The sequence below is a fragment of the Misgurnus anguillicaudatus genome, chromosome 13 (assembly GCF_027580225.2).
Source record: "Misgurnus anguillicaudatus chromosome 13, ASM2758022v2, whole genome shotgun sequence".
Classification (NCBI taxonomy): domain Eukaryota; kingdom Metazoa; phylum Chordata; class Actinopteri; order Cypriniformes; family Cobitidae; genus Misgurnus; species Misgurnus anguillicaudatus.
The window spans coordinates 18,753,511-18,781,404 of record NC_073349.2 but is presented as its reverse complement, the minus strand read 5'-3'; the positions used below and the strand labels follow the sequence as shown (position 1 = coordinate 18,781,404).

General features: G+C 37.7%; 1 protein-coding gene across 2 annotated transcripts; it reads right to left on the bottom strand.

The window, feature by feature from the left end:
- Positions 1-186: 186 nt before the first annotated feature.
- Positions 187-25,978, bottom strand: erbb3b (erb-b2 receptor tyrosine kinase 3b). Of its 2 annotated transcripts, XM_073875294.1 has the most exons (29): positions 25,379-25,978; positions 19,682-19,833; positions 18,190-18,370; positions 17,231-17,354; positions 17,026-17,087; positions 15,784-15,902; positions 15,535-15,676; positions 15,026-15,139; positions 14,694-14,811; positions 11,927-12,000; positions 11,749-11,839; positions 11,525-11,533; positions 10,956-11,170; positions 10,724-10,856; positions 10,531-10,624; positions 7,750-7,907; positions 7,262-7,315; positions 7,016-7,157; positions 5,746-5,865; positions 5,561-5,659; positions 4,826-5,011; positions 4,592-4,747; positions 4,401-4,476; positions 4,170-4,316; positions 3,993-4,090; positions 3,736-3,912; positions 3,453-3,524; positions 1,718-1,970; positions 187-1,595 (listed from the first exon to the last, which is right to left on the bottom strand). In XM_073875294.1, the coding sequence occupies exons 1-29, from the start codon at positions 25,455-25,457 to the stop codon at positions 772-774; spliced, it is 4,269 nt and encodes a 1,422-aa protein (XP_073731395.1). In that variant the 5' UTR covers positions 25,458-25,978; the 3' UTR covers positions 187-771. The 2 variants fall into 2 exon arrangements, with proteins under 2 accessions (XP_073731395.1, XP_073731396.1); XM_073875295.1 differs by lacking the exon at positions 11,525-11,533.
- Positions 25,979-27,894: the final 1,916 nt, after the last annotated feature.

Here is a 27,894-nt window from a genome sequence, read left to right as displayed (position 1 = left end):
CAAGGCCTTCCAGAAGCATCCATGTTATTAAACCGGGGCCCCCCTGCCACCATCTCAGGGCCCCCAGTTTGAGAACCACTGTTCTAGGCATTGCCAGCTTCACAAAATAAGAGTCTGAGACCTAACATTGTTGACAGCAAGCAACATATTTCAGAAAAATAACAATTAATTATGAAAAAGACTAAACTTAATACAGATTACTTTATTGATTGAGCAAATCAAAATACAAAATTTTGTTTAACAATTTTTTTTATAAAACAGTAAACAAATAACTATTTACAAAAACATACACTGTATATAAAACCATAGTAGTTGGACATCAAAGACAAACAAGTGGAGGTAGGCAAATCTTCAACAGGACAGATCATATGTGAAAACCCTTTAAATAAAGTCTCATAATCTAATTATTAGATTAGAAGCATGAAATTTTGATTTTACGCATTGATTTCACATTGATTTCAATCTTTGACAGGTCCTTACTCAGTCAATATTAAAGAAATGAAGGTTATATTTTCACAGAATGTACTTAACATTATATAGGATGATTTTATGTAGAAAACAGTAAATCACAAAAAATGACTTTAGCTGGGTTTTCACAGGCAGGGTCACATACCGTAATGAAGTATAGCATTTTACTTCATTGGCAATAAATCAACACATAAGAGCATATACATATGTTCTGAGAAACATGCTGGTTATGCCAGTCCTTATTGTTTCCATGTTCTTCCATCATCTTGTTTACATTTGTTAGTTAAAGTCTTACACCGGTGACTACGTACATACAGCATCCTGCTTGTGAAATAGTCTGCTGTGCCAATAGTCCGGGTTGTCAAAAGAAGTTCCTTGCTCATCTATTCCATTATACGCGTTCACGCAGGACCTGAGGCTGGTCTTTTGAGAATCTTCACCCATTACTGGCCTTCCTGTTACCAGTATGTTCTGATACTCTGGTTGATCTCCATCAGAGCAAGGTCTTCCAGAAGCATCCATGTCCACATACTCGCCAGGCCCTGTAGTGCTGTCAGAATCCTTACTGTCCCTCTGTCTCCCACTCCACCTAGGGAGTTCACTTATATTTTGGTAAACTGCTTCTCTGGCACCACTCACCATTGCATCTGAATTACTGGTTTTCTCTTTCGAGTTTGCTGCCTGATGTTGTGGCACTGTTTCAGTTCGTATGTCCATATATTCATACTCTACTACTGTTTCTTGCGGCTGCCTGTCTTCTGGAAGGTCTTCGTCTAGATCACTGCTCTGGGAAGGAAGCCTATCGGACTGGGTTCCTTCACTACACGGACTGTCCCCGCAAGATGCAGACGGCAAGCTGTCTCCATCATCGGACGGCTCGGTTTGCGTTGGGTCAGAATCTCTTGTCTGTGGTAAAATACTGTCACTGCATGTATTTTCAGGTTCGGCAGGGGTCGTTTGTTTGTTCAATAAAGGTGAACTGTCTGTGGTGTCTGTGGGTGAAGGAGAGAGTCGATGGGGCTGTTTATTCATTAGCTCGTACTCTTGTGTGGTGTCTGTTTTTGGTATAGTGAGAGCAGTCTTGGAGCCTCTTGACATTCTAGCAGGATGAACAGCACTTCTGGAACCTGGCAGAAAAAAGATATGGCATAAGAATGGCACCCTCTATATAGGACATTACCAATAAAAAAGGAACAAAGAGCAAATAAGTAGGGAATAAATATTGCGCTTGCAAACCATGTCTAGTTACCTCTGTCTCGGATATGGGTGTCCGTGGGAAGCACGTATCCATTATGGTCTACACCCTCCAGACCTGGAGAGAATGGATCTGAAGCCAGAGACACACTGGTTGACATGTACGCGCTGTCCATACGGCTGCGACCTCGGCGTAGGCTGCCGGTTTGAGAGGTGAATTCGGCCATTTCGATGTCTGTGATGGTTCCCCTGCCCTCCGAGCACTCTGACTCTGTCCTTGCTGATCCAATTCTCCTCCTTTGGGATTTCTATGTGTGCACAAACATGTCAATTTACATTATGTTCCTTAAAGGGCACCTATTATGGCCTTTTTACAAGATGTAATGTGAGTCTCAGGTGCAGTGTTGGGGAAAGTTACTTTTAAAAGTAATGCATTACAATGTTAAGTTACTCCCAAAAAAAGTAACTAATTGCGTTACTTTTTAGTTACTTTTTCTTGGCTGAGGCTTGATCTCTTTCAGACCTTGCAGGTGTTTTTATGACTGAAAAGTTCTGCATTCAGAAATTGCATATTTCGTCACAAAAATGTCAAGCTCTGGCCTGCCATCTCAGTTTCTGTCTCAAACTGTTCCCATACAGACATGTACGCATAGAGTGCATAATGTGACTATGTTTAGTTTAATTCAGTACATAATTTTTAATTAAACTTAAAAAGTAACTTGCATTACTTTTTTAAAAAAGTAACTCAAATATTAATGTGTACATTTAAAAAGTAATGCGTTACTTTACTCGTTACTTCAGAAAAGTAATATTATTACGTAATGCACGTTACTTGTAATGCGTTACCCCCAACACTGCTCAGGTGTGCCCAGAATGTTTCTGTGAAGTTTCAGCTCAAAATACCTGATAGATAATTTATTATAGCATGTCCAAAATGCCCCTATTTGACTAGGGGGAAAAACGTGCTGTTTTATTGTCTGTACCTTTAAATGCAAATGAGCTACAGCTCCTCACTTCCTTAAAGGTGCAGTGTGTAATTTTTAGAAGGATCTCTTGACAGAAATGCTAAATTATATACAAAACTATATTATCAGGGGTGTATAAAGACCTTTTATAATGAACCGTTATGTTTTTATTACCTTGGAATGAGACGCTTTTATCTACATACACAGAGGGTCCCCTTACGTGGAAGTCGCCATTTTGTGCCACCATGTTTCTACAGAAGCCCTTAATGGACAAACTTTTTTTACAAAGTTGTCTCCGACGATGACAGTGTTTTATCAGTGGTGGCTACTTTAGCATCTCTATGCGTTTCAAAAGCAAGGGATGAGCAATGGACTGAGCTGTTGGTTGCAATTTGCAACCTCACCACTAGATGCCGCTAAAATTTACACACTGCACCTTTAAAAACAGACAGTGGGTGCTTTCAGTTAAAATAGGTCTGATTAGTAATACAGTCTGAGACCATAGTATCTAGTGGACAGAGTACAACTCGCTGGACTTTAAGTGGGTGGGGCTTTATCAATGTGACCTCACATTGATAAGAGAATCAAAGTGGCATGTCTATTGAGACTGCTTTGGTTTAATGGGGATTAAGAAACAAGGAGCAGGTGTTTTTTTTTCATCGTATGGTGGTTGTGTTCACACACTGCCAAACACGTTATGTTGAAACTTTACTTTTTGCATAATAGGTGTCCTTGAATGTGATCTAATGCATATTAAAAGTATGCTATAACCAAAGCACATTGATGTCTGTTTTCGGAAGGTAGCATTGGGATATGAATGCTGACCTGTCTAGTGTCACCCCCAGGACCAGGGGTCATGGGTAGGTAACCCACTGGTGTTATATGGTCTGATGTTCCCTAAAGAAATAGAGACAAATTTTAGGTGATATTACAGTCAAAAAGTAAATGGCTCAGAGTAAATGGCAGTATTTCAAAATGATTTATCCTTATGTAAAGAGCACCTGGCACACATTTATGAATCAATATTTGTGTTGCTATTGTTATTATAATTGTCAAATGAGAATAACAAACATGTACATGACACACATATTTAGTGATTATATCTCACCTTGTAAGAGGCCATACGGAGACGAGAATGACTCCTAGCCGGCGACAGGTGGAGAGGAGGTGTGGCGAACCCGTCCTCAAGTACTTCATCATCATCGTCATCATGCTGCAAGCGTGTTTCTAAATGAGAGCCATCACGTTGGTGGCTTTCAACTGCTCCATTACCATTCTGAGAAGGCTACATAACATAACAAAGTCATTGAAAGAAACACTGCTGAAACATTGAGTGACTCCTTACAAAGTACATAGTAGACTTACTTTTACCACAAGGTACCGAGGTGGATCCCTAGCCATGCGTGTAAATTCATTAGCCAGCTCTTTAAATGTAGGTCTTACGTTCTCATCGATCATCCAGCCTGGAGACAAAGGAGATTAAAATTGTGTCCTAACAGTTTGTGTATTACGTTCATCAAAATTGTCCAGTATTCGTCCTACATTTAACCATGACCATGTAGACATCTATGGTGGAGATCTGTGGTTGAGCCAATCGCTCTCCTTTTTCCAGTAGACCTGGCACATCATGAGGATGCATGGCTGCATATGGTTCAGCTCCATATGACATCATCTCCCATACGGTCACCCCTAAAATATACACATGGAAATTCATTATGATAAATGAAAATTCAATATTCAAAATCAGAAAGATAGAGATATATATAGTCTTACCATAGCTCCACACATCACTCTGGTGAGTGTATCTCCTGAAAAGGATGCTCTCCAATGCCATCCATTTAATTGGCGTCTGAAATAATAATAATAATAGATCAACGAAAGTAAACATTAGCAATTGTAACACACTTATTTCTCAAGTAATGATCACTACCTTTCACTAAGAGGTGTAAGAATATGTAAATTACCTTATGTTCACTGTACACATATTTTTTATCATCTGGATAAAGCAGATCTGCAACCCCAAAGTCTGAGACCTGGACTATGTAGTCACTTTTAAGTAACACGTTCCGTGCAGCAAGGTTCCTGTGGACTATGCAGTGCTCCTCAAGATAATACATGCCCTAAAGATACCCACAGATGTTATGTATTGCAAAGCGAAATTTTCGGTATACTCCATGTTTCATCTCCAGTGATCTCACCTTGGCGATTTGCACACACCAGTTGAGCAGACGCTGAGGGTCCAGGCTGTCTTTGTGTTGTCGAAGATGTTGCTGCAAGGATCCTTGAGGGCTGAGCTGAGATACCAGCTGGAGACTTGTCCCCGGACAAATCCCAAGGAGACGCACTATATAGGGATGATCTAGGCTTCCGATTGCAAGCATATGCTTTGGAGAGGAGAAAAGAAGGAATCTGATGATAAACTTTTAAATAAAGCAGAAAGACTGTGCTAAATTTGTGCATGTTTAATTGTATGCTAAATGCCATGGATATGTTCACTAGATGTTGGCTTGGCTATGGCAGTTCATTGGAACGAATGCATCAAAATAGAGCTGCCATCTTGAAAAAGGGGAGCCCTGCAACAGCGCCATAAATAAGCGTGTAATAAATCGTCATTAATGCAATTTTCTAGTTTTTTTTTTGTTTATTTCAACAGTCAGACATGTATTTAGCATTGAGTCCAGAAAAAAATAAAATTTTTGATACAATGAAAATCTACTTTTTCGAACTATAATGCATAGTGCTAATAGGCCTAACATCCATATGCAGCAGCAAAGTCCGGCATCGTCCATGAATTCAAAGTACAGGCGGAGATAGTAGCTACTTCCTATGACAAGACCCCTGTTCCAAGATGGTGGCGGTTTTGACGTATGCTTAGAACCCCAAGGTGACATCTAGTGTACATATCTAGGGCTAAATGCAAGCTAGTGTCTCACATCTGTAATCTCTGCGAAGGTCTGCCGGCCACTACGGTCTTGGATGGTCTTTATTGCCACTGGGATTTTTACAGAGTCTCCTTCAGGTATCCAAAAACCCTGAGAAGAAAATAACACATTTAATCACAGGAATAATATAAATTTAATTGTCCGAAGAAACACTTAAATGTGAGCGGTGTTCAGACCTTATTGACAGTGCCAAAGACCCCATAGCCCAGAAGTTTGCCCTTTCGCAGCTCCTGTGCTTTAAGAATGCGAGCGTGAACCCTTGTCCCTTTCTCTCCTGGATCCAACGGTTCAATGACCTGGGTGAAGATAGAAAAAAATGTGAATCAGCTAAGGCACAAGGTACAGTGGCCATGTTACATCAGCAAACTCCTCGATTATTATGCCAGAATGAGAATATAGTTCCTAGCCATATTGGCCTAGAAAATCACAACTTTTTAAATTTTCTGTCAGTCTTAGTACATGATGTAACTACAGAAAAGTCAAGTTTTATATAGGAAAAATATCAAAACTCTTTGATTTTTTTGCTCGATGCTAATGGTCTAATCAGATTCAATTAATTATGCTAAGCTATGCTAAAAATGCTAGCACCAGACCCGGATATCCGCTGAATGGATTCCAAAATGGTAAATGTTTAACTCTAGGGGAGATGTAAAATTAGCATATTTTCAAAAAAAGTGGAAAAAAGTGTGAGGTCACTTTAAAGGGCACCTATTATGCTAAATCCACTTTAACTGTTTGGACATTAATGTGTGTTGGCAGTGTGTGAACACAACCCCCCTACGATGAAAAAAATCCACCTTGTTGGTTAATCCTCATTAAACCAAAGCAGTCTCATTACTTAGATATGCCGTTTTGATAATCTTATCAATGTGAGGTCACACTGATAAAGCCCCGCCCACGTACAGTCCTGCAATACCATAGTTGTACGCTGTTGCGAGTTGTACGCTGTTCACAATATCTCAATAGTGAGATACTATTGTCTCAGATTGTATTTATCAGATCTATTTTAACTGAAAGCGCTCACTGTCTGTTTGTGAGGTGCTGTAGCTCATTTGCATTTAAAGGCACGGACATTAAAACAGTGAATTTTTGCTCCCATCCAAATAGGGGCATTTTGGACATGCTATAATAAATTATTTGTGGGGTATTTTGAGGCACATTCTGGGTACACCTGAGACTTATATTACATCTTGTAAAAAGGCTATAATGGGTGTCCTTTAACATAAATGCTGGGAAGTTTGGAGAATGGTTTTAGCATTTTTTATGAAATGCATATAGTTGTATTATTACAATACATTTTTAAGAGGGGGTAACTTTTTGGGGGTCACTTTCAGGATTTTATATTCTAGCATAATATAAATCACATAACATATTAATTTTTAAAAATGTCTGTAATTGTATTATTACTTTGATAAGCCTGACATCAATTTACTGAAAGGGACCCACCTCACCACTCTCCAGGTACCTTCTGAGGGCTCTTTTTCGGCGGATTGCCAGGCCTCTGTGATACAACATCCCAAGCACAAACAACACCAGGAGCACAAAAATACCAGCAAATACACCAACAACTATTCCTGCAACATTAAAACTGAGAGAAGGGCACTTGGTGAAGTAAAACACATTTGATGTATTTGTCTGATGATTAAAAAACTCTGCAGATTCACATTAACACCAGTAGAGGGTGATACTAACTTGTTCACTTGTCTGTCTGGATCAACACAATCCTGAAGTGTTGGGCCTGTGCATCTGGTGAGGGTACAAATATAACAGTTATGTCATAGTAAAATGGACAAAACAGATTTCTCAGTCTAGGAACTTATTACCAATTGTCACTGAAATTCACTTTTATCACAAATGTACTGTACATTGCTGGCCTAACTGTAACTGTAATATTTAACTGATGCATGTTACTCCAAAAAAAAAAAAAAAAAAAAATTGCTCTTCCCCAAAAGTGATCTTAAGGATTGTACTATTGGAAGAGACTGTAGCTATTTATGCATTATTTTAACAAACATGTCTGTCTCATTCTGTTACAAAACACCATTTATTCAATTTCTAACGGATAAAACCCCACTCTTTGTTTTCTTATCCTGTTTCTGTAATAGTGTATCATGTCTATATTACATAACAACAAATTGACTGACAACTTAAAGGGCACATCAGTGTTTGTTTGAGCTTACCCTCCAGTACAGTTAAGATGACAGAGTTCACATTGACCTGCGGCATTAGGGTATTTAAATATGGTTTGCCCTTTTTCCCCATTCACTCCACTGGGACAGCTGGAGACACAGTGCGGACCATCTTTCAGGTGTAAACACGCTACGCACTGATCAGCACCCTGTTTCAAAGAAAAGAAAACGTATAAGTTACATATAAACGGAAAAAATAATCCAGTTTCCTGAATCAGTAAGCACCTGCACGAAGACAAACAGTACAGGTGAATATCCTTTATTAAATAAGAGTTATTAGTGATGTATTGCACAACAAACATCTAAAGCAAAGAGCCTGCAAAGCCTGTCTGGCAGGTTACCGTAATCACCAACCACAGACATTACCCAGAGTATGTGTGTGGGTTGGATGTTTTATTATAAAATATTCTTGTTAATGTTTACGTCATTGTAATAACACCCTTAAGCACTATACAGTTAGGAAGACGTAAGAGGCAGATGTGCCAAACAGTACTGGTAAAAACAAAGACTTGGATACCTTAAAGTTTAGTCACACAATGGTAAATGTGCAAATCTAAGCAAGAACATTTTTTTTGAGGTGACTGTGGGACGACTATGAGCTATGCTCACTGGAATGAGGACGCACTGATACAAAGCACAAGTGTTTTAAAAGTTTCAACATAGTTACATATCTAAAATGGTTGACAGATGCCAAAGATGCCTTTTAGCATTTTGAGACAGAAAGCAAAACCAAATAAAGTGAAAATTTGTAACCCTACCTGTGAAATCCAGGCTTATGACTCGTAATATAACTATGACTATGAAATTAGGATCATCTAAGTGTGATTTCAATCATTAATTTTTTCATCCACCTTTGACATGGCCAAACAGTTAACTTAATATTAAAGGTGCCAAAGAATGCATTAAAATAATATGTTAAATTGTTCTCTGATATCTACATACATAGAAGGTATATGGCTTTATTAAGGGCAAAAATTATCTAAAGACATTTTTACTTTTCCGTTTACAACCCTAGGATTTGCCCTTAGAATTAAATGGTCTATGAATACCTTATGTGAAATGATCATGAATAATAATGTTCAGCTCTGCTCTGATTGGCTGTTTCTCAGAGCCGCTAATTTCAGTAGCAACAGCTGGGAAAATAAGTATTTGACACATCAGCATTTTTATCAGTAAGGGGATTTCTGAGCCATCAAGCCAAATATTGAATTCATACAAAGAAATCAGAAAATTTAAGTATACAAGTTGAGTCATAATTAATAAAGTGAAATGACACAGGGAATAAGTATTGAACACACTTTATTTAATTCTTTGTAGAAAAGCCTTTGTTGGTGATTACAGCTTCTAGACGTCTCTTGTATGGAAAGACCAGTCGTCTGCTTGCTCAGGAGTAATTCTGGCCCATTATTCCACACAAATGGTCTTTAAATCTTGAAGGTTCCTTGGGCGTCTTTTATGCACTTTGAACTTCAGTTCTCTCACTGGGCCATTCAAGCAACATGATTTTCTTTCTTTGAAACCACTTCGTTGTTTCCTTGGCCTTGTGTTTGGGATCATTGTCTTGCTGAAATGTCCACCCCCTTTTTTAATTTTTAGCTTTCTGGTAGATGACAGCAGATTTTTATCCAGAATGTCCCGGTACATTTCTCCATTCATCCTGCCTTTAATAATATGAAGTCTTCCAGTACCCCTGGCTGAAAAGCAGCCCCAACCCATGATGCTTCCACACACATATTTAACTGTTGGTATGGTGTTCTTGGTGTGGTGGGCAGTGCCATTTCTTCTCCAAACATGCTGTGTAGAATGACTGCCAAAAAGATCAATTTTGCTTTCATCTGACCATACTATGGTCTCCCAATAATCCACAGGCTTCTCCAAATGCTCTTTCGCAAACTCAACAGCCTCAACTTGCTTTTTGTTCAGCAATGGAGTCTTGTGTGGTAAGCGTGCATGGATTCCATGGCGGTTCAGTGCATTGCTTATAGTTTTCCTTAAAACAGCGTTACCTGCTCATGCAAGGTCTTCCTGCCCGAGTGGTTCTTGGCTCTTGGAGAACTCTCCTGATTATTCTTTGGACTCCTAGGACAGAGATCTTACGTGGAGCACCTGTTCGTGGCCGGTTTATGGTGAAGTGATGCTCTTTCCATTTCCAGATAATTGCCCCCACAGTGCTCACAGGAACATTCCGCATTCTGGAAATGCGCCTATGACCATTACCAGCAAAATGCTTTTCAACAATAAGATTATGAAGATCTTTTAAGAATTTTTTGCTTTTACCCATCATGAAGTCTTTCCTGTGTGCCTCCTGGGTATAAGAAGCCTTTATAGGCCATCAATTAGCTGATATCAATTAGTACTGATAGGGGGCAGGGTTTCTCTCTCAATACTCACCAGGTGATCTCCTGGTTTTCTATGCCATTTTGCACCTTGTTTTCCTCACGTGTTCAATACTTATTCCCTGTGTCATTTCACTCCATTCACCATGACTCAACTTGTATACCCAAATGTTCTGAAATGTTATGTTGAGATTGGCCTGTTTTCCAGCACTCTTTTGCATGCACAAAGTTTACATAAGACAAACACGCTTGACGCTCACGATATGTCATTACCATGTACAGTACTCTTGCTATTCATCTATGCATAGGTAAATACAGTTTTACATTCTACGGCACCTTTAAAGATATCAAAGTTATATTTTCGCCGAATGTTCATTACATTATGTAGGATTATTTATGTACAAAACAGTCAATCAGAAAAAAAATTATTGCATACTTTTCCTTGACATGTTTGATTCTTATTTTGAGGCAGACACTCGGGATGACAAGCAAGACACTCTCCATTAGCTGCTGCAAACTCCCGTGGCTCACTGTGGACATATTAAATCCAAACACAATACAGTAAGTAACCCTGCAATACGACATCTGTGAAAGTAAGTAATGTTGTAAAAAACAGCACCCAGACTGACCCACTGTAAAGGTTGCAATGGGCTACACAGGTGCCATCTCGACTGTGGTTCCTGCATGACAAACATTGCTCAGGCCCAGGACCCCAACATCCTGAATCCGAACATAACGGGTCACACATGTGGCCCTCTGCCTCTGTTTACACATAAAGACATGCAAGCAAGCATTTGTTTGTGTACATGTGAACAACGTATGAAAAAATAAAAGCAAACACATGAATAAAACGAAATTTACCACACTGTTCCGGGAGTTTGTTTTGTTTGATGTCGTTGTTGTAAAGCCTGCGCCGCTGGCGGCTACCGGTGAAAATCTGGCTCCAGTCGACAGTGTGGTGATAACATAAGTTTACGTTGTTACTGATGTAAACACTGCCGTCGCTGATCTCACGAAGGGAACGTAATCCCAGAGAAGTAAGGGAGTGAATCTTCATCACCAACAATGAGAAGGGTCTAACAGAGTAGAATGAATCGCAAAGTGGACGTCACGGCATAAAGGGAAAATAAAGTATGGTACAGAAATAAAGAGACACAGCTAAAGTGATTTCCCTCGAGGATTTGTCTTTCACCACCTCACCAGCCAATAGCAAACCAAAGCAGATAAACTCATAATGACCTCATCAACTGTCACTATATCTGCTCATACATGCCCTAATTTTCCTACAGAAACATTTCACAATTTAACAATTACTTGGCACCCACAACAGTAGAAAAAACAATGTCTGTGAATGTGACATGTTGCTATTACAGAGATGGCTTTCAGATGGTTAGTAATGAAACGGTTTGCAGGTTACGGGGAGTACATACCTTTTAGTGCTGGGAGACAGATATAAGCACATGTGGAGAAGGTGGGGATGGGAAGGAGGGTAACATACAAAAACACAGGGAACACAAAAAACAATGGTGAGACGCATGCACGGATTGTTAAACTGCAGGAATGGGCGATAAACAAAGACAAACATATAAGATTTAATAACACAATTGGGATACACGCATACACACACACCTCAGTATTACAATATTAGTCTTACTTGTGCAAAGATCTCCCCTGAATGGTAGTGAGACTGGAGAAAACGGACAGATCATTGAGCTCATCGGGCCAAGACTGAATATTTAAGATACCTACAGCACATACACACAAGTTTAATCACAAAAAATACTGAATGGCATAAAATATATAGAGCCATCTAAGCCAATAAAGTATCATACCAGTAATTTCTTGGACAGTGCTAAACACTTTGAGTTGTTCGGGCTCCAGAGCTGTTATGTTATGATAGCTGTCTCTGCAGAATAAAGCAGTGCTTAAATTAGCATAAACAATCACTGTAATGGGTTGGCTGTCATATATCATTGCAGAAATGCAGGGACCAATCTGCTCTCTGTTTATTTATCAATAAATAATGAGAAATGTTATTGAAGACAGATAAATCACATGTTAAGGCCTAATTAAAGCCTTAGATGACATCACAAGGTAAAGGTCGGGAATACAGAGAACAATGTTTTAGGTAGGGCTGCAAGATACACCGAAATTACCAGGAAACAACAATACGTGCGTATCGCAATACACACACTACAATGGTTCGCAATAACTGAATGAAAGTTATGTATAGTCAAAGTTTTAGGTCCATGCAGATGATGCTTTGCTTATAGAGGGTATGCACGTGACGTCACCTTCGGCGAAAGTGCCTGCGGTTACGCCCACTGAGTGGCAAAAGACAGAGCGGCACAATTTGTGTACTGTGTGAAATCAGCGAAAACGTGTTTTTCTTTGGAAAACATACATTCCAAAGCATATTATCATCATAATATTTACTCTATTACATTTCATAAATACAAGTTTTTGTTTTAAACTTTTAATATTTAAGTACATTAACGTACTTTTACCAAAGTAAAAGTACACAATTTTAATGTAATTTGGTATAAAACAAGTTTTAACAATACACAGTATGATTCTATGCTTTAGAATGTAGTAAAGTAAAATTTTTCCAGATACAAACATCCTAATATAGCACAGATGCTTGGAAAATGTAACTAATGTAACTAAGTATTGTCCACCTCTGCTATCAAGGCCAACTAAATTCAATTTAAGCTGATAATAGTCAGTTTTACTGGCATTTTCGCAGCAGCCGCTATGAAAAACAGGCATTTTGTTGAACGTTTGCCACTCAACCGGGCGATTCCGGCGTGGTCACATGGGAAAGTGACGTCAATGCATACCCTCTATACTCCAGGGGCCGGTTGCACCACCTGTGCGTACGTTACTGCGTAGCTTAGTCACGACGTAAATGGGCACTAAGTTACAACTTCCGCACTACCAAATGTTTTTGCATTGCACCATTAAACTTAGTTTAAATGTAACAATACGTTGTAATTAAATATTTACAGAAGCCTCTGTCCATGAATAACGATTGGAATAAGATGTCAGCCAGATTATATTACATCGATGAGCTCGTATAAATTATGAAGAGCCGCAAGTTCGTCAACGAGTTTTCAAGAACTGATTAATTTTCTGTGTATCCATCAATTAAAATAATTTCTTCCTGTTTATTTTCTCCTCCATGTGTGGGATAGAGATTTTCAATTAAAGTGTAATGTTGTGAGTTCGATAACGTTTGCTTTAACGTCTTTTTTAACTTTCAGTTTAGGTAAGTTAAGAATGAGTTTAAAATTACGTACTGTTCAGACTATTTCCTGTTTACCCATTAAGGCTTGTGATTGGGTTAAGAAAAATAGACGTCATTCTATGCGACAACGCATTACTTTACGGAGAGCTTACGACCTACTAGCTATGTTCTGCCTTAAGAACAAATGGTGCAACCGAATAAAGTAAAGAGTTAGTTATAAACTAGCTAGTAGTTACTTAGCCTCTAGTTTGGACTTTACGTCCCAGTTTAAGTAAAAACTTACGAACGACTGGTGCAACCCTACCCTGTAGAGCTCAGTGGTAGAGCATTGCATTAGGAGTGCGAAAGGTCATGGGTTCGAACTCAAATTAAACAAACTGATAAATATGTATACTTTGTAATCCACTGTAAATCGCTTTGGATTAAAGCGTCTGCCAAATGCATATACGTACATGTATATTTTTCAGTTTTAAAAAGCATTTTACTATTATTAAAATCGATTTTTACAAACACAAATCATTATTGTATCGCATATTGTATAATTTAGGAAGTTATCACATGTTTCTGAAATATTGTGCACACCTACGTGCGGTTTCCCGGACAGGGATTATTAGACAAGTCCTAGACTAAAATAAATGTAAGAGCTGTCCAAACTATTTTAAAGGGGTGGTTCAATAGTATTTCATGCATTTTGACTTATTAACACAGTTATAGAGTTGTTTCCTCATGCTAAACGTAGGCAAAGTGTCAAAAAAGCAGTTGGGCGTGTTACAAAGTATTTCTGTGCTGAATGCACTTCGCCAGGGTTCGTACAAGTTTTGGAAAGTTTTTTCGATTACGGCCCAGCTGACGTTTCAGGGGTTTCTATACGTATCACTTAGTTTTATAGGCACTTCCCCCGGAAAACCCCGCCCACACATCAATCAGCGAGAGACGCTAGAACTTACAAACATCACATCACGCGACAGCTTTGTTTAATTTCAAAATTCAACAATGGCACGAAAGAAGAAGTGTGTTTTTGGATATAAGGAGAAGAAAGCCAGCATAATGGAAACAATGGATATATGGGGTAGCAGTGGAGTTTTGCGTGTGTGTTTGTTTAACGCTGGATTTCATTGAAAAGTCCCAACTGGGTCATGAGTTGCATGCGATAAGTGAGACTTCTGTCTTATGTTGGAAATAGTCGCGTACATATTATATAAATGACACGAACATGTAATGAATCATAAGTTAAACAGTGTTGTATAAAGTGTTGCATGACTCGTACTCGCTCCTCCCGTGGTATAACTCCTCCTTCTTCATTTTTTCGTATGTTATCAGAAAGATAAAAGCCTTTAAACTTTATGTCTTACCCTTTGATGCCTAATATCAAAAAGTGTAAACTGCCTTGGATCTTGGTACAGTTGATAAAGCTGTCGATGTTCTTGGAGTCCACAGTCTGCCTATTACTGGCTCCAGTGCCCTCACATACTATATTGAGAGAAAGAGAGAGAGACAGAGAAATTGAGAGAGAATACAGAGCCATTGATTTTATCTGGAACACTCTGTGCCCAGTAAAACATTTGGAGACAATTGCACCGTCTGGTATGAAATAATTCATTTTGTTATAAAGATAAGAGTGCACTGCATTCAGATGCTGAAGTCCAAAAAACACAATTGACACAATACAAATCACACACTTTACCTTTGGGGCATAGACCAATGCATGCTTCACACTGTTTAATGCCATTTTTGTCTTTTTCTGTTTTACCAGGAGGGCAACTGCTCACACATGCGCTGCCATCCACAACAAAGTGTGCTGAAAGAAAAAGATTACTTATGAATGAGTAAGTCCTTTTCACAAAAACACCCAACTTGTTTACACTCATAGTGAGTGTTAATTTTTAACCACATATGCCACATATTTCTTTTAAAAGGTATAACAGGGTGAGCAAAATGTGGCGTGGCAACGGTTAAACTTTGTTTACATTGTTGTTAATGGTCCTCCATGGATACGTCACTGCAATACTCAATTCATTCTCAATGAGGCATATCATACAAATGCATCATTGAACTCATTCACAGTTCAATAACAGTACATCACTAGAATCACTAGAACCAGCCACCTTCGTCTTACTTCCCACATGTATATCACCAAGCCTCTACCGCTACTCCAAAAAAATGATGATGCTTAGCTAAAGGACCATATCTTACCGGGACATTTGGGTACGCAGATTGAACCAAACTGGTACATGGCTTCAGAGTTGGGCTCCAGCTGAAAGGTCTGTCGGTTATACACCAAAGGCCATGGGCAGTGAGAGACGCAGGCACCTGAGTGATTGACATGCCGACAGGCCTGTATCAAAAAAGATGGTATTAGAAACGTTTTGAGTTTGTTTTCTGATAATAAATGTGATGGATCATGAACCGTAAGGACATTGTGGCAACAGTGCCAGCACTCACAAAGCAGTCAGTGTCCCTCGGCCCGGTGCAGCCTCCAGCACACTCTCTATGACAGCACTCATTGGGGTTGGTCCCAAAACAGTGGCCGTGGCACTGAGGTGCACACACTGTTTTTGTCACTAAAACATATGCACACATTTTAAAAAGGCTCATTTTGTTTATATGAAAAGCTCAGATGCAAAAGCCACTAAATGCCACTTGTGTCAAAATGAGATAGTGATATTGATTGAATGCTCTCGGCATGTGTTATACAGCATGTTCCTTAAATACTTTCAAATCCGCTTAAAGGGACATTCCACTTTTTTGAAAATATGCTAATTTTCCAGCTCCCCTAGAGTTAAACCGTTTTGGAATCCATTCAGCCGGTCTCTGGGTCTGGCGCTAGCACTTTTAGCATAGCTTAGCACAATCCATTGAATCTGAATATCACTACGCCTGCTGCAGCCATGTTACATCAGCACAGTCCTTGATTATTACGCCAGAATGAGAATATAGTTCCTAGCCATATCTGTCTAGAATATCGCAACTTTTCCATCGGTCTTAGTAAACGATGTAACTACGGAAGAGTCAAGTTTTAAGTGGGAAAAATATAGAAACTCTTTGGTTATTTTTTTGCGCGATGCTAATGGTCTAATCAGATTCAATGGATTGTGCTAAGCTATGCTAAAAGTGCTAGCACCAGACCCAGAGATCATCTGAATGGATTCCAAAACGGTAAGAATCAAATGTTTAACTCTAGGGGAGCTGGAAAATGAGCATATTTTCAAAAAAAGTGGAGTTTATTCAGAAATGCTGTTTTGTTGGCAAAATCTGTTAAACCCCACAGCATTTTTTCAGCAAAGTCCTCTAAATGCACGAAAGAAGAATTGGATGAACGACGAAGCGCGCATGTCAAATGTGCAAGAGTTTTTTTCCTGGTTAAAGGAGGTTTACTGAATATATGAGGATATTGAATTTTGAGCCTTTTATCTTTATTCAGAAAGGACAGTGAAGAGTGAATCTAGCAATGAAATGACATTTGTGAAGATAAGACATTTCAGTTACTGACTTATAACTTTTTCATTGCCATTAAAGTGAAATGACTGAACCTAAACATAAGAACCTGATAAAAAAATGCTCATTTACAAGAAAAATGTCAGACGCACTTAGAGGGTTTTGCATCTGAGCTCCTCATATGTTGGATGACTTGTTGTGCATGACTGTAAAAATTTTTATAAAAACACATGCAAGACATTTACTTACATTTCTGGCACTGATCTTTATTTGGACCCCAGCAGTATTTACATGTAAAATCACAAAGTCCTGTAAAACACACAAAGATATCAAATATTTGTAATTATTACATTAATTGCACAATTAATATTTTTGCATGAATGATTTATTGCATAAATGCCATTGTAGAATTGCATTAATGTTAATAACAAAGCCATCTTAAACACAAAGTCCTTTATTTCCATTGTTTTGGATCTCGATCTTAGCAGTATTGTCTCTGACAATGTCTGTCCAGTTGACAGAGGGAGCATAACTCAGGTTTTTGTTCCAGATGATCTGCACTCCGCCTTCCAAGATCTCTAGATTTTCAACAAATAAAAGTGTGTGTCGTTTTTCTATACAAAGTGGGGAAAGTAATGTATTGTAGGAAAAATAGCAAGATACTGTCTAATATATGTCACCACCCGTAAAGTGCAAAAGGTTCAACAGTAAGAACCTTTGCCAAAATGTTAACAAAACTGACAAAAGCGTACTGAACATGGAGTCTCAGTTCCCATCAAGAAAGAAGCAAATGTTGGTTACAAGTGATTCTTGGAAAATCTGGGAGGGACGTGTTCTTATAACAATAGTGTGGACTTATGTGTCTTCTCAAGTATACCTTTGCCGGTGTCCCAGATAAGTCTGAACAAGCCTAACCGTATTAAATATGTAGCATGATTGATGTGATCTACAAAACCCACAGACACTTCTGCTAGGCTTTGCTTCTTTTGCGTTTTGCCTGGCATGGGAGTGTCAGTGCTCCGCTATGTAAATTTGTCAGATTCCTAAAACCTCCTACACATTTTTGCAATCACTGAAAGTCAAATATGCTGTGTGACAGCGGATGTACTGATCTTTCATATCTATTTGTTTTATGAGAACAGTTTAATAAGATAAGACTTGAAGGAACTTCCTTCAACAGTGTGCCTTTTCATCTGTTCAATAGGATTAACATATTTGTTAATCATTTTGACATGTACATTTATGCAAGACACTTTTATTTAAAGCAACTTACAGTTATTACACATTTTATCAGTATATGTGTTCACGCACATGAAGTTTGCTAATGCACTGCACAACCGGTTGAGCACAGAAGTGCCAGTTGTTGTGCTTTTGCTTTTTTATTAATTCCCGTTACTTTTATTCTTGTCTTACCTGTAAGGTTAGTGAGACCCAGACTTTCCAGGCCATAGTTGCCCTCAAAGTTATGTATTACAGAAAGTGCCCATTCCTTTTCATACAGACTGCTCCCGCGAATCACTCGGAGCCGGTTCAGAGGCAGCCTGCTGAACTGGTTCATAGCAATGAGGATGTAGCCTGTGACCTCTCTGATATTCTGAAAGAGATAAAGCAAAGTATAATTAGGATTCATTTTTAAAGGTGCATCATATCTCATCATGCTACAGTACTGTGCAAAGTCCTGTCAACATGCCACCTTTAGAGTTGTTGTTTTTGCAATGGTATAGTGATCATACCGTATATAATTATTTTGCAGTCTCTTTATACATACGACTAGAAAATACAGGAAATTTGTATGCAGTATTATCAAAATAGAATAAAATTAGAAGCTGAAGTGTTTTGTATGACCTCCCCTTACACTTAGCAGGAACCTGCAGGATCTCTTATCTAATCTAAAAACTAATCAGAACTTCAGTCTCCTCAAAAGAGTTCAAGATGTGCTTAGTGCCTGACATTTGCCCAAATATATTTTTTTCTTTTTCATTTTGTGAACATATTTCATGTAAGTTTGTATCTTAAAATTCCACTTTTTTTGGAAATATGCTCATTTTCCAGCTCTCCTAGAGTTAAACATTTGATTTTTTTTTTGGATCGTTTTGGAATCCATTCAGCTTATCTCCGTGTCTGGCGCTAGCACTTTTAACATAGCTTAGCATAATCCATTGAATTTGATTAGACCATTAGCATCGCGCTAAAAAATGACCAAAGAGTTTCAATATTTTGCTTATTTAAAACTTGACTCTTCTGTAGTTACACCGTAAGGCTGACAGAAAATTTTAAGTTGAGATTTTCTAGTTAGAACTATACTCAAATTATAGCGCAATAATCAATGATTTTGCTGATGTAACATGGCTGCAGGAGGCGCAATAATATTACGCAGCAGCCGAAAATAGTCCCCTGAGTAACTTTCAATGGCAGGGGACTATTTTCGGGCAGTGCGTAATATTACTACGCCTGCTGCTGTCATGTTACAGCAGCAAAGTCCTTGATTATTACGCCAGAATGAGTATAGTTTCTAGTCATATCTGCCTAGAAATCACAACTTTCAATTTTCAGTCATTCTTAGTACACGATGTAACTACAGAAGAATCAAGTTTTAAATAGGAAAAATATATAAACTCTTTGGTTATTTTTGGCGCAATGCTAATATTCTAATCAGATTCAATGGATTATGCTAAGCTATGCTAAAAGTGGTAGCGCCAGACCTAGAGATCAGCTGAATGCATTCCAACACGGTAAAAATCAAATGTTTAACTATATGGGAGCTGGAAAATAAGAATATTTTCAAAAAAAGTGGAATGTCCCTTTTAAGCAAGGAAAAAAATTAAAACTTTGCTAAAACAACAAAGCTGATGGTGGCCTAAATCTTTTGCACAATACTATTGTATATGCATAAAGATTTTCTTACACTAAGAAAGGATAAATCAAGGTTATTCTCCATCTGTGTTAACTCAAGGTTGCCCATGACAATCTCACATCCGGTGTAGCGCTCCTTCAGGTTGTTGTAGTGTTGTGCAGGGGTGCCTGTGGAGCTCAGTGCATTTTTGGTGCCTGTGCAAACTAGTGGGAAGAGAAAACAATGATTATAGAAATCTATTTACTTTAAATTCTACTTAATATTATTACACACATTTTAAGTTACTTAGTTTCAAACACTGTGCACAGCCATTTTTTCCACAATTGGTTCGTTCCGAACAGAAACAGTATTTTAACGTTTGACGTTAAAAATTCGTTCCCGAACTGGTTACAAATTGACGTTCCTGAACTGGTAAGAACAAAAAAATAATAATAAAGTTCCCGAACCGGTTAATGACTTCCATGTCAGCTGTGGGACATACAAATAAGTAGGCTGATCATTAGGACATTAAACTTAAATTATTAGTCTACATAATTTTCCTTAAGTCTCTATCTTGTCATCAAACATTAAAAAAGGCTACATTATGTAAGCGGCATAACTGTAATTCTGACATGCCTACATTTGTTGAGTGCACTTAAACACGTGCACACACACAGATGGAGGACGAATGCCAAGTGGCGCTTCGGGAAGAAGATGCAGCATAAACAGACGCTCCACATAAAATGAAAATTACATTGTTTTTCAGTGCTTTATTCGCCAAAGTATTTAATGGACTACAATATGAGACCCAGTAGCACAACTCTCTCTCAAGTTTATACAATAAAAAGTTCTGATATTTGAAGAGCATAGGGATAATCACGTTTGATTGGAGTTGGACCGGACACATTCAACCGCCTGTGCGTCTGTGCGTACAGAAAATTGCTCACTTTAGCACCTTTTTGTGGTTAAATTGTTTCAAATCACTTAAGTGTTAACATTTCCAAGCCTTTGAAACACATGAAAATTATCAACTTTCACCCTATTTAAATTTGCGTATTAATCTGCGAATCACATGCGACCCGAACCGTGGGTCGTGATCTGCACGGATCAACTGCGATCCTTTAAACCACTAATTAATAAAAAACAAACATCTTGAGATACTTGGTAGCCTAAAATATTTTCTTATGATTGAGCATTAGAGACTTTGGCTGAGGTAGGCTACTTGCTGGTGGCAAGCTTCTCATTTCTCCGATGAGTCAACAACAACCAGAAGTATTGCACAGAAATCTTGTCGAAGAACGAAATCAAATAACAATATTAACCGGTTATCATTATTTTAATTTTAATTTTATTTCTGAAAGTTTTTGGTTTTCGTTTCTGTTCCTTGCAAAACATCAAAAGTTTCTGGGTTTTCGTTCCGTGAACCGGTTCAAAGCCTTGACAGCCATATACAATTGTACATAACCCAAAATATTCCCTTTAATCTTTATGCATTATGCGAAATAAGGATGTGTATTTTCCTTTTCAATTTCAAAGGAATTTTACACAGAAGCTTTATACACAAATATGCTCTTTTGAAGTGGCCATTTTCACACAAGGCCTCCACTCATCGCCTCACATAAAGACTTCATGCAGTGGCCATAACACAAGGTCATTAACATAATGAAGGCAGGGTCAGAGGTCACCGAGATGCTACAGGCAAGCATGTCGTACAAGAAAACTGTAGTAAAACCAAAGTTACAAAGGAAAGAGCACGAGAGCTTTAAATAGAGATGGAATTCAGGGTCACTGGCCCGAGGTGCAAATCATCATTATGTCCGTTAAACTCGATGCTGAAATGACAAGACAACAAGACACAAACAAGACTCTCTCTCTCTCATTGTTTTTCTTTATTTATCCTGCTCCCATACCGTCCCTCCCTCGCCATCACCCATAAAATACACAGAGATTTCCTTCACTCCTACTGTAAGCTATAACTCCTGCTTATACCACAGTGCATCTGAAAGGCTGGCAGTGATCGTTCTGCATGTTATCTGCATCATCTGCATGTAAGAGACTAACTATGGCTATGTGTTTAATACATACAAACTATAATACATAACTTTGCATACACTGTTCAAAAAGTACACATTTGCACCTAAAGAGTTCATGTTATATTGCTACCAAAGGTACATATACATATGAGTGATTCTCATTTCGCGAAATTAGACTTATAAGGTGTCATGAAACATTTTGATAAAAAAAGTAAATGCAAAGTAAGACTATCAAAATACAAATTACAAACATCTCTTCACGTACTATTTTGCACATGATTTCAATTGACATTATACAAACCAATTAAGTTTTTTTCCACATTTAAGGGGAACATTTTCATTACCGCAACGTGTCCATGACTGGATTTGGGTTCTTTGACGTGAAAATATTTATAATTAAAAAATCTAAAAAATAGAAAGCTTCAGTGCATGTTATACTTTAAACATTTACATTAAAGAAACGTGGTATTTGGTGATCATTGGTAAATTTAGAGACAATAATAAGGAATATAAATGTGTCCAAGACAAATTTTCTCATCCTCCGCAACAATTTTCAATCATTGTTTAAGCCGTCAATGAACTAACATTTTCAAAAAAAAAAATGTTGGAAAGGACATAATTCACTGTGACACTCAAGATGGTTACCAGGTAAGCAGTTTTTTTTTTCTACAGATAAAAGTTGAAATTTTAGTTGAAACTTTTTAGTTTTCATTACCGACTTTGTAAATGCATATATTTAATGTAATATCATGTTGAAGTTATGATAATTTTTGATAATGATAATCTAAAAAATGTAAATAATTCTATAGGAAATGTTTTTTAAATCCTCTAAAAATAATGGTTATAGTAAAGTTCAGACCTTAATCTTATATGTGCAAAAAAAAATGGCTTCAAGGGCTGTTTAAAAAAAATCTGATGCTGGAGACCTTTTAAGTCTGGATTTGTGAGAATCATCCATATACGTAGGACCTTTTTTAAAGGAAAGTGACATCTTGGAACCATTTTTGGACTTTTCTTTCGTTCAAAGGATTGCTTTTCTAGGTGGATGAATGTTTATATGTGAGAAGCATGATTGTAAGGCATGCGCTTTTATTAATGCGGGCATTTTTTCATAGGGGTTAAATGGTATATTTCAGAGACTGGCAGTGTCTAATGTTCAGCTGCATGTCTGGAGCCTAAGGCTCTATCTGGCCATGCGATCTGGAGGGGCATTATTAATGAACAAAGCACAGTATTGTCACTTAGCTATAAATGTGTGGCTCTGTTAATGTGTAGCTGTGATTGACAGTGACTCTGTTTGTGTGTGTCCAGAGCTGAGATCATACAACCAGACAATAGGATGAGTGTGAGCGCACTACTCCATAAATTGTAAGGGGGGAATTGAGGAGGGGGGCAGGAAGGCATATAGGGGTGTATTCTATAAGTGACCACTTTCTCCTGGTATTTTCTATATGCTATTATGGAATACATCTGCGGGTGTGTTTATAACCACAGCGCTGTGTAAAGACTTTACATCTACTGCATGCAATCTGAAATGCGGTAATACTTAATATGCATGTCAAAGAGTGCATGCAAAATTAATTTTAAATGGTGTTATATCTAAATATGGCCATTTCGTTTCTAGTTTCTGATATATAGGTTACATACCGGCCTTACTTTATTGGCTGAGGTGCTTTATAAGTTAAGTATGAATGTTATCTGTTCTAGAGCCTTACCACATTAATGAATGGAATTTCAGTGATAGACTGCTGAATGAAATTTGAGAAACACCCAGATACAAAAGGCTAGGCAGACATGCACATGTACAGGTGTACACACCCACATGACTTGTTCATATTTGCAGTTGCACAGGTTATTGTCTAGATTGCACGGATGAATTCATGCAAACACACACATGATGCCCGGACACCAATAATTTATGGATTTCGGTCCACAAGTAATCTTGAGTCAACAGCACCGCAGAGAGCAAGAAGGAACGTACAATAGAAAGAATCTAGCAGCACACAATGAGTATAGTTCAAATGGTATTAACAGCTTTGATAGACAGTAAAGAAGGTAAGCAAAGAAGTGAAGAATCCATGAGGAAATGCACTTAAATGGCAGCATTGGTAGATATAAAAAAAATGAATCAAGTTTAGGTGTCAGGAATAAGAGCCAACTTCCCAAACATACATCCACGCCTATACACGTGAACCTCTGCAAGTACAGACTGATCTAAACCCCAAGCATTACTGTTAGCTGTCAGTGGAAGGTACACATAGTTTCGACCTTTTTGGATATTTGTTCAATGAAGTGGTGCATTCCATACACTGCCTCTTTAATAACAGTTGTATTACATTCATGTTAGAGGTCATGCCTGATGTCAGCCATTTAAATGTTTCTCTGTCTTGTCATTAGTTGTTTAACATATTAACTTACACTTCATCCTATCAAACCATGTGTACTCAAAACAGGTGAACTTTGGAGTTATGACAGGAAAGGAGTCATTTAAGAGTGCTTTATGATATGGCAATAAAGTCTCACCTTCTTTTATAGCTAAGATACAGATACACAGGTGACGTTACCATGATTAAGGCTGACCCTATGTTCATTTCCCCCATATTGTTTACAGCGTATGTACTGTGGATTTGTAAGGAATATTTGTGGGATAGAGATATTTGTGTAGAAAGCTGTTTATGGAGAAGGTGGTTTAATCGTTTAAACAATGTCAATAAATCAACTTAACATGGCAGCACAGATTGAAGCTGAGGCCAATATAAATGAAACAATTAGCCTAAACATAACATAACATAAGACAGGTAAATCTGTCTTACCTGTTGCGTGATGAGATTTTAATATATATAGGTTAAATAAAGGTCTGATCTAGGATCAGTGCTAGTTAATGCCTATGTCTAAAAAGAAGGCAGTTGACAGATGACGTCAAGTAGTGAAATTATCCAAAACATTTTAAACAGCTATTCCAGGATTCAAGGTGACCTTAAAGCTAAATGTGACTAAAATGATGGAAATAAAAAAATAAAAAATCTGTCAGCAACTCGGCATATAAGTTATAAATTGTGTCACTAGTTTAGGGTCACTATAAATGTTTCTTAGGATTTTTTTATTACTTTTTGTGCCTTACAAAGCAAATCTGTATATATAAAAAAGTTTTTTAAAAAAGCCAATAAAAGCTTAGAATAAATGGGAAATACTTCAAAATTATTTAAAAGGCATTTCAGGATGAGATCTCAACCAGTACATTTTAGTAAAGTCTAAGCAAAGGGTGTCTACTTTAAAGATGTTAAAATACGTCATAGTTTAGATTTATGTAGATGGTTTTGGTCACATCATAATTCACAAAGTTATTTTCTTGTTATTAATAATTAGTGTTTATTCTAACACGTGGAAAACTATAAGAACCTTAGTATTTAAGTATTCATCTATGTTATATATGTCAGCTACGCATGTGTATGTAATATCAGGTAGCATATGCTAATTAGTTTAAAGGTAGCGTAACCCATTAAACCTAAACAGGAATAGGACCAAACCCTGAGGGCACTGAGAGGCAGACCTATAACTAGAAAACCTAATGAACATTTAATTTTTAAACATGATTTACAGGAATTGAAACACGAGGCAACCTCATGTTTTGCATTGTAAGCCACAACACTGGCAAACCCGTCATTTATCTCACCGTTAAATGAGAAACAATATAAATATAATATATGTCATTTCACATAAACAAATTTTTGTATACCTTCTTGTGTTTGTAAAGTGGCTGGCTGTGGTACACACAGAAACATCAGCGCGCTGAGCGCGAGCACCTGCTGTCTCATCTTGCCTCGTGCGTAAACGATCACCTGGAGATGACACGAGCGCACTTCAGCATGCCGCGAGCCGTAAAAAGCCGTGACAAAACTCTTCTTGATGGAAAATGGACAGTGTATAGATTATACTATACGTTGGTGCTTAAACGAAAATTATCCATCAAATTCCTTTACTTCTTTCGGATCCTCTCCCTGAGGAATAATCCCGTCAATTACTAATCCACAGTTTGGGTATGATCACAAAGTTCCGCGCCTTTCCCATCGGATTTTCTCACTTCTGGTGAACTGATAATAAAATGTTTACGAGGTTTAAGAGAGATTAGAAGGTTAATAAGGAAAAGACGTTAAAAATATGACGTACGCGCATCACCACTCCCTGAGTGTTCACTTGTAATGTTCAGATTTGAACTAGCCCGATTGCCAATCACTGCGTGCACGCGCTCTTCTCCACCCAGCGCAGCGGCAGTCTGACTCACTTATATTTACACGTCCCAATAAACCCAATGACCCATTTTACCACAAATGCTAATTATTAACGGGTTAAGAGGTAATAACTCTTCAGGTATCACATAGAAAACGCCTTGCAGCTCCCTCAGAAATAATCGAGTTTTATGAAAGGGTCGTCATTTTATTTGCAGGGGGTCTTGCATGGGGTTCTTGTTCACAGTGAAGAGAATTATTGTACTCTTGCCATGTCAACCGCTTAATCACCCCATTGATGCATATAAACCGAGCTATTACAATAGGCACATTGTCAAGGGGTTTGGTGACTTGTGAACCCGTATAAGAAATACATGTCTGATCACAGACTGTCCACTGTACAGTGGTAAACACTCGCAAACAAGTTAAAGAACACGCGAATGAATTTAAGGCACGCTACTTGCTTATTATACTTCTACATTTCGCTTATTGCGTTCAGATCGTCTTTGAAAAAGAGTCACATTTTATAATTTGTTTACTATTAAATACATCAACTTTTATCCTCACTAAAATAATTTGTGCATTAATGGTTAAATTCGGCGCTCTGGAATACTTGAATCTGATTGGTCAGTCTCCACAATCCGAGGTCTGTTATCCTCAATAACAACAACAGCTAGAACTCATTTGGGTACTACTGTACTTATCTTAAACCTATTACTCGACTGTCTCTATCTCATGCCAGGTTTGAAGCTGTTACAGATGAGGTAATAAAGTATTTATAATCAATACTTTGTCCAATTATTTACTCATGTGGCAAGTAGACGATTAAAAAGCTAATTATAATGTAGGACTACTGTGAGACCTCTACTGGTATGACGGAATATTACAGGTACAGGTGTAATAAAAATCTTAAAGGGGTAGTTCACCCAAAAATGAAAATTCTGTCAAAATTTCCTCTCATGTTGTTACAAACCTGTATAAATGCCTTTGTTCTGATGACCACAAAGGAAGATATTTTGAGGAACGTTTGAAACCAAACCGATCATGAGCCCCATTCACTTCCATAGTAGGGGAGAGCAGGGCACAACCTAGCGCTTTTTGGTTTTTGGCTCAATCATTAAAAAATATTTGAGTTTGATTAATTATATTTTTACACAAGCAACACACACATCTCTGCTATAAATGAACATTTGAAGTTTGTTTCTAGTAACATTCTTGGACAATTACACCAAACGTGACAAAAGTGCAAAAGTTACAACTTACCCCATAGGTGGGGTTAATTGTAACAGGCAGGGGGTTAGTTGTAACACTTGCTAAAAAATTACGTTTGCAGGCAAATATTTCAATACTATTTTGTCTACAGTGGATATTGTTTATATATGTGTTTATAATAGACAGGTATCCACACTGTATACATTCATCCAGCCCTTTTCTAACAATATTTCAACTATAAATGGATACAAATGTCTAAATATGTGAGAAAAAGCAACACAATTATGACAAAACATTTTTTTTATATGTGACCCAGTCTGTAATACTATACCATACTACAGTTTCAAAACCAAATTTGAAGATAAAAAAAATCAAAGTCTGATTTTAGCCATTCATTGCATTATGATTTCAATCTTTGACGTGACCTTATTCAATCAATATTAAAGATATGAAGAAAAATCAATTTGACAGACGGTTTTTGATAAGACAGGCACATTTATTTCGTTGGCAGCCAGCAATCATTTGTGTGTAGCCTATTTAAAACAACAGCAAGAATTACGCTAACGTTAGTGGTTTTCATATATCGTAAGTGCTGAGGGGTTCGTTGTAACACAGAGTTACAATTAACCCCGCTGGGTCAAAATATTTTCAAGCCCACCAAAAAAGTTTCTAAGAGCTTCAGACATATTTAAAAAAGATGAAATGTTTTATTCAACAAAACAAAGATTAATATGACGTAGCATTGGATTTGGTATCTTACACCCAACTTAGAAAGCGAAAAAAAACCCAAAAAATGTACTTGCATGCCACCAAA

Bases quoted from the DNA above. Each gene is read 5' to 3' on its own strand.
- erbb3b (XM_073875294.1), bottom strand. From the start codon at position 25,457: ATGAGACAGCAGGTGCTCGCGCTCAGCGCGCTGATGTTTCTGTGTGTA. The intron at 4,748-4,825 runs GTGAGATCACTG...GGGTATCTTTAG, and splicing joins GGTGTGTGCAAATCGCCAAG to GGCATGTATTATCTTGAGGA. The intron at 1,596-1,717 runs GTAACTAGACAT...TTTTTCTGCCAG, and splicing joins CACCCATATCCGAGACAGAG to GTTCCAGAAGTGCTGTTCAT.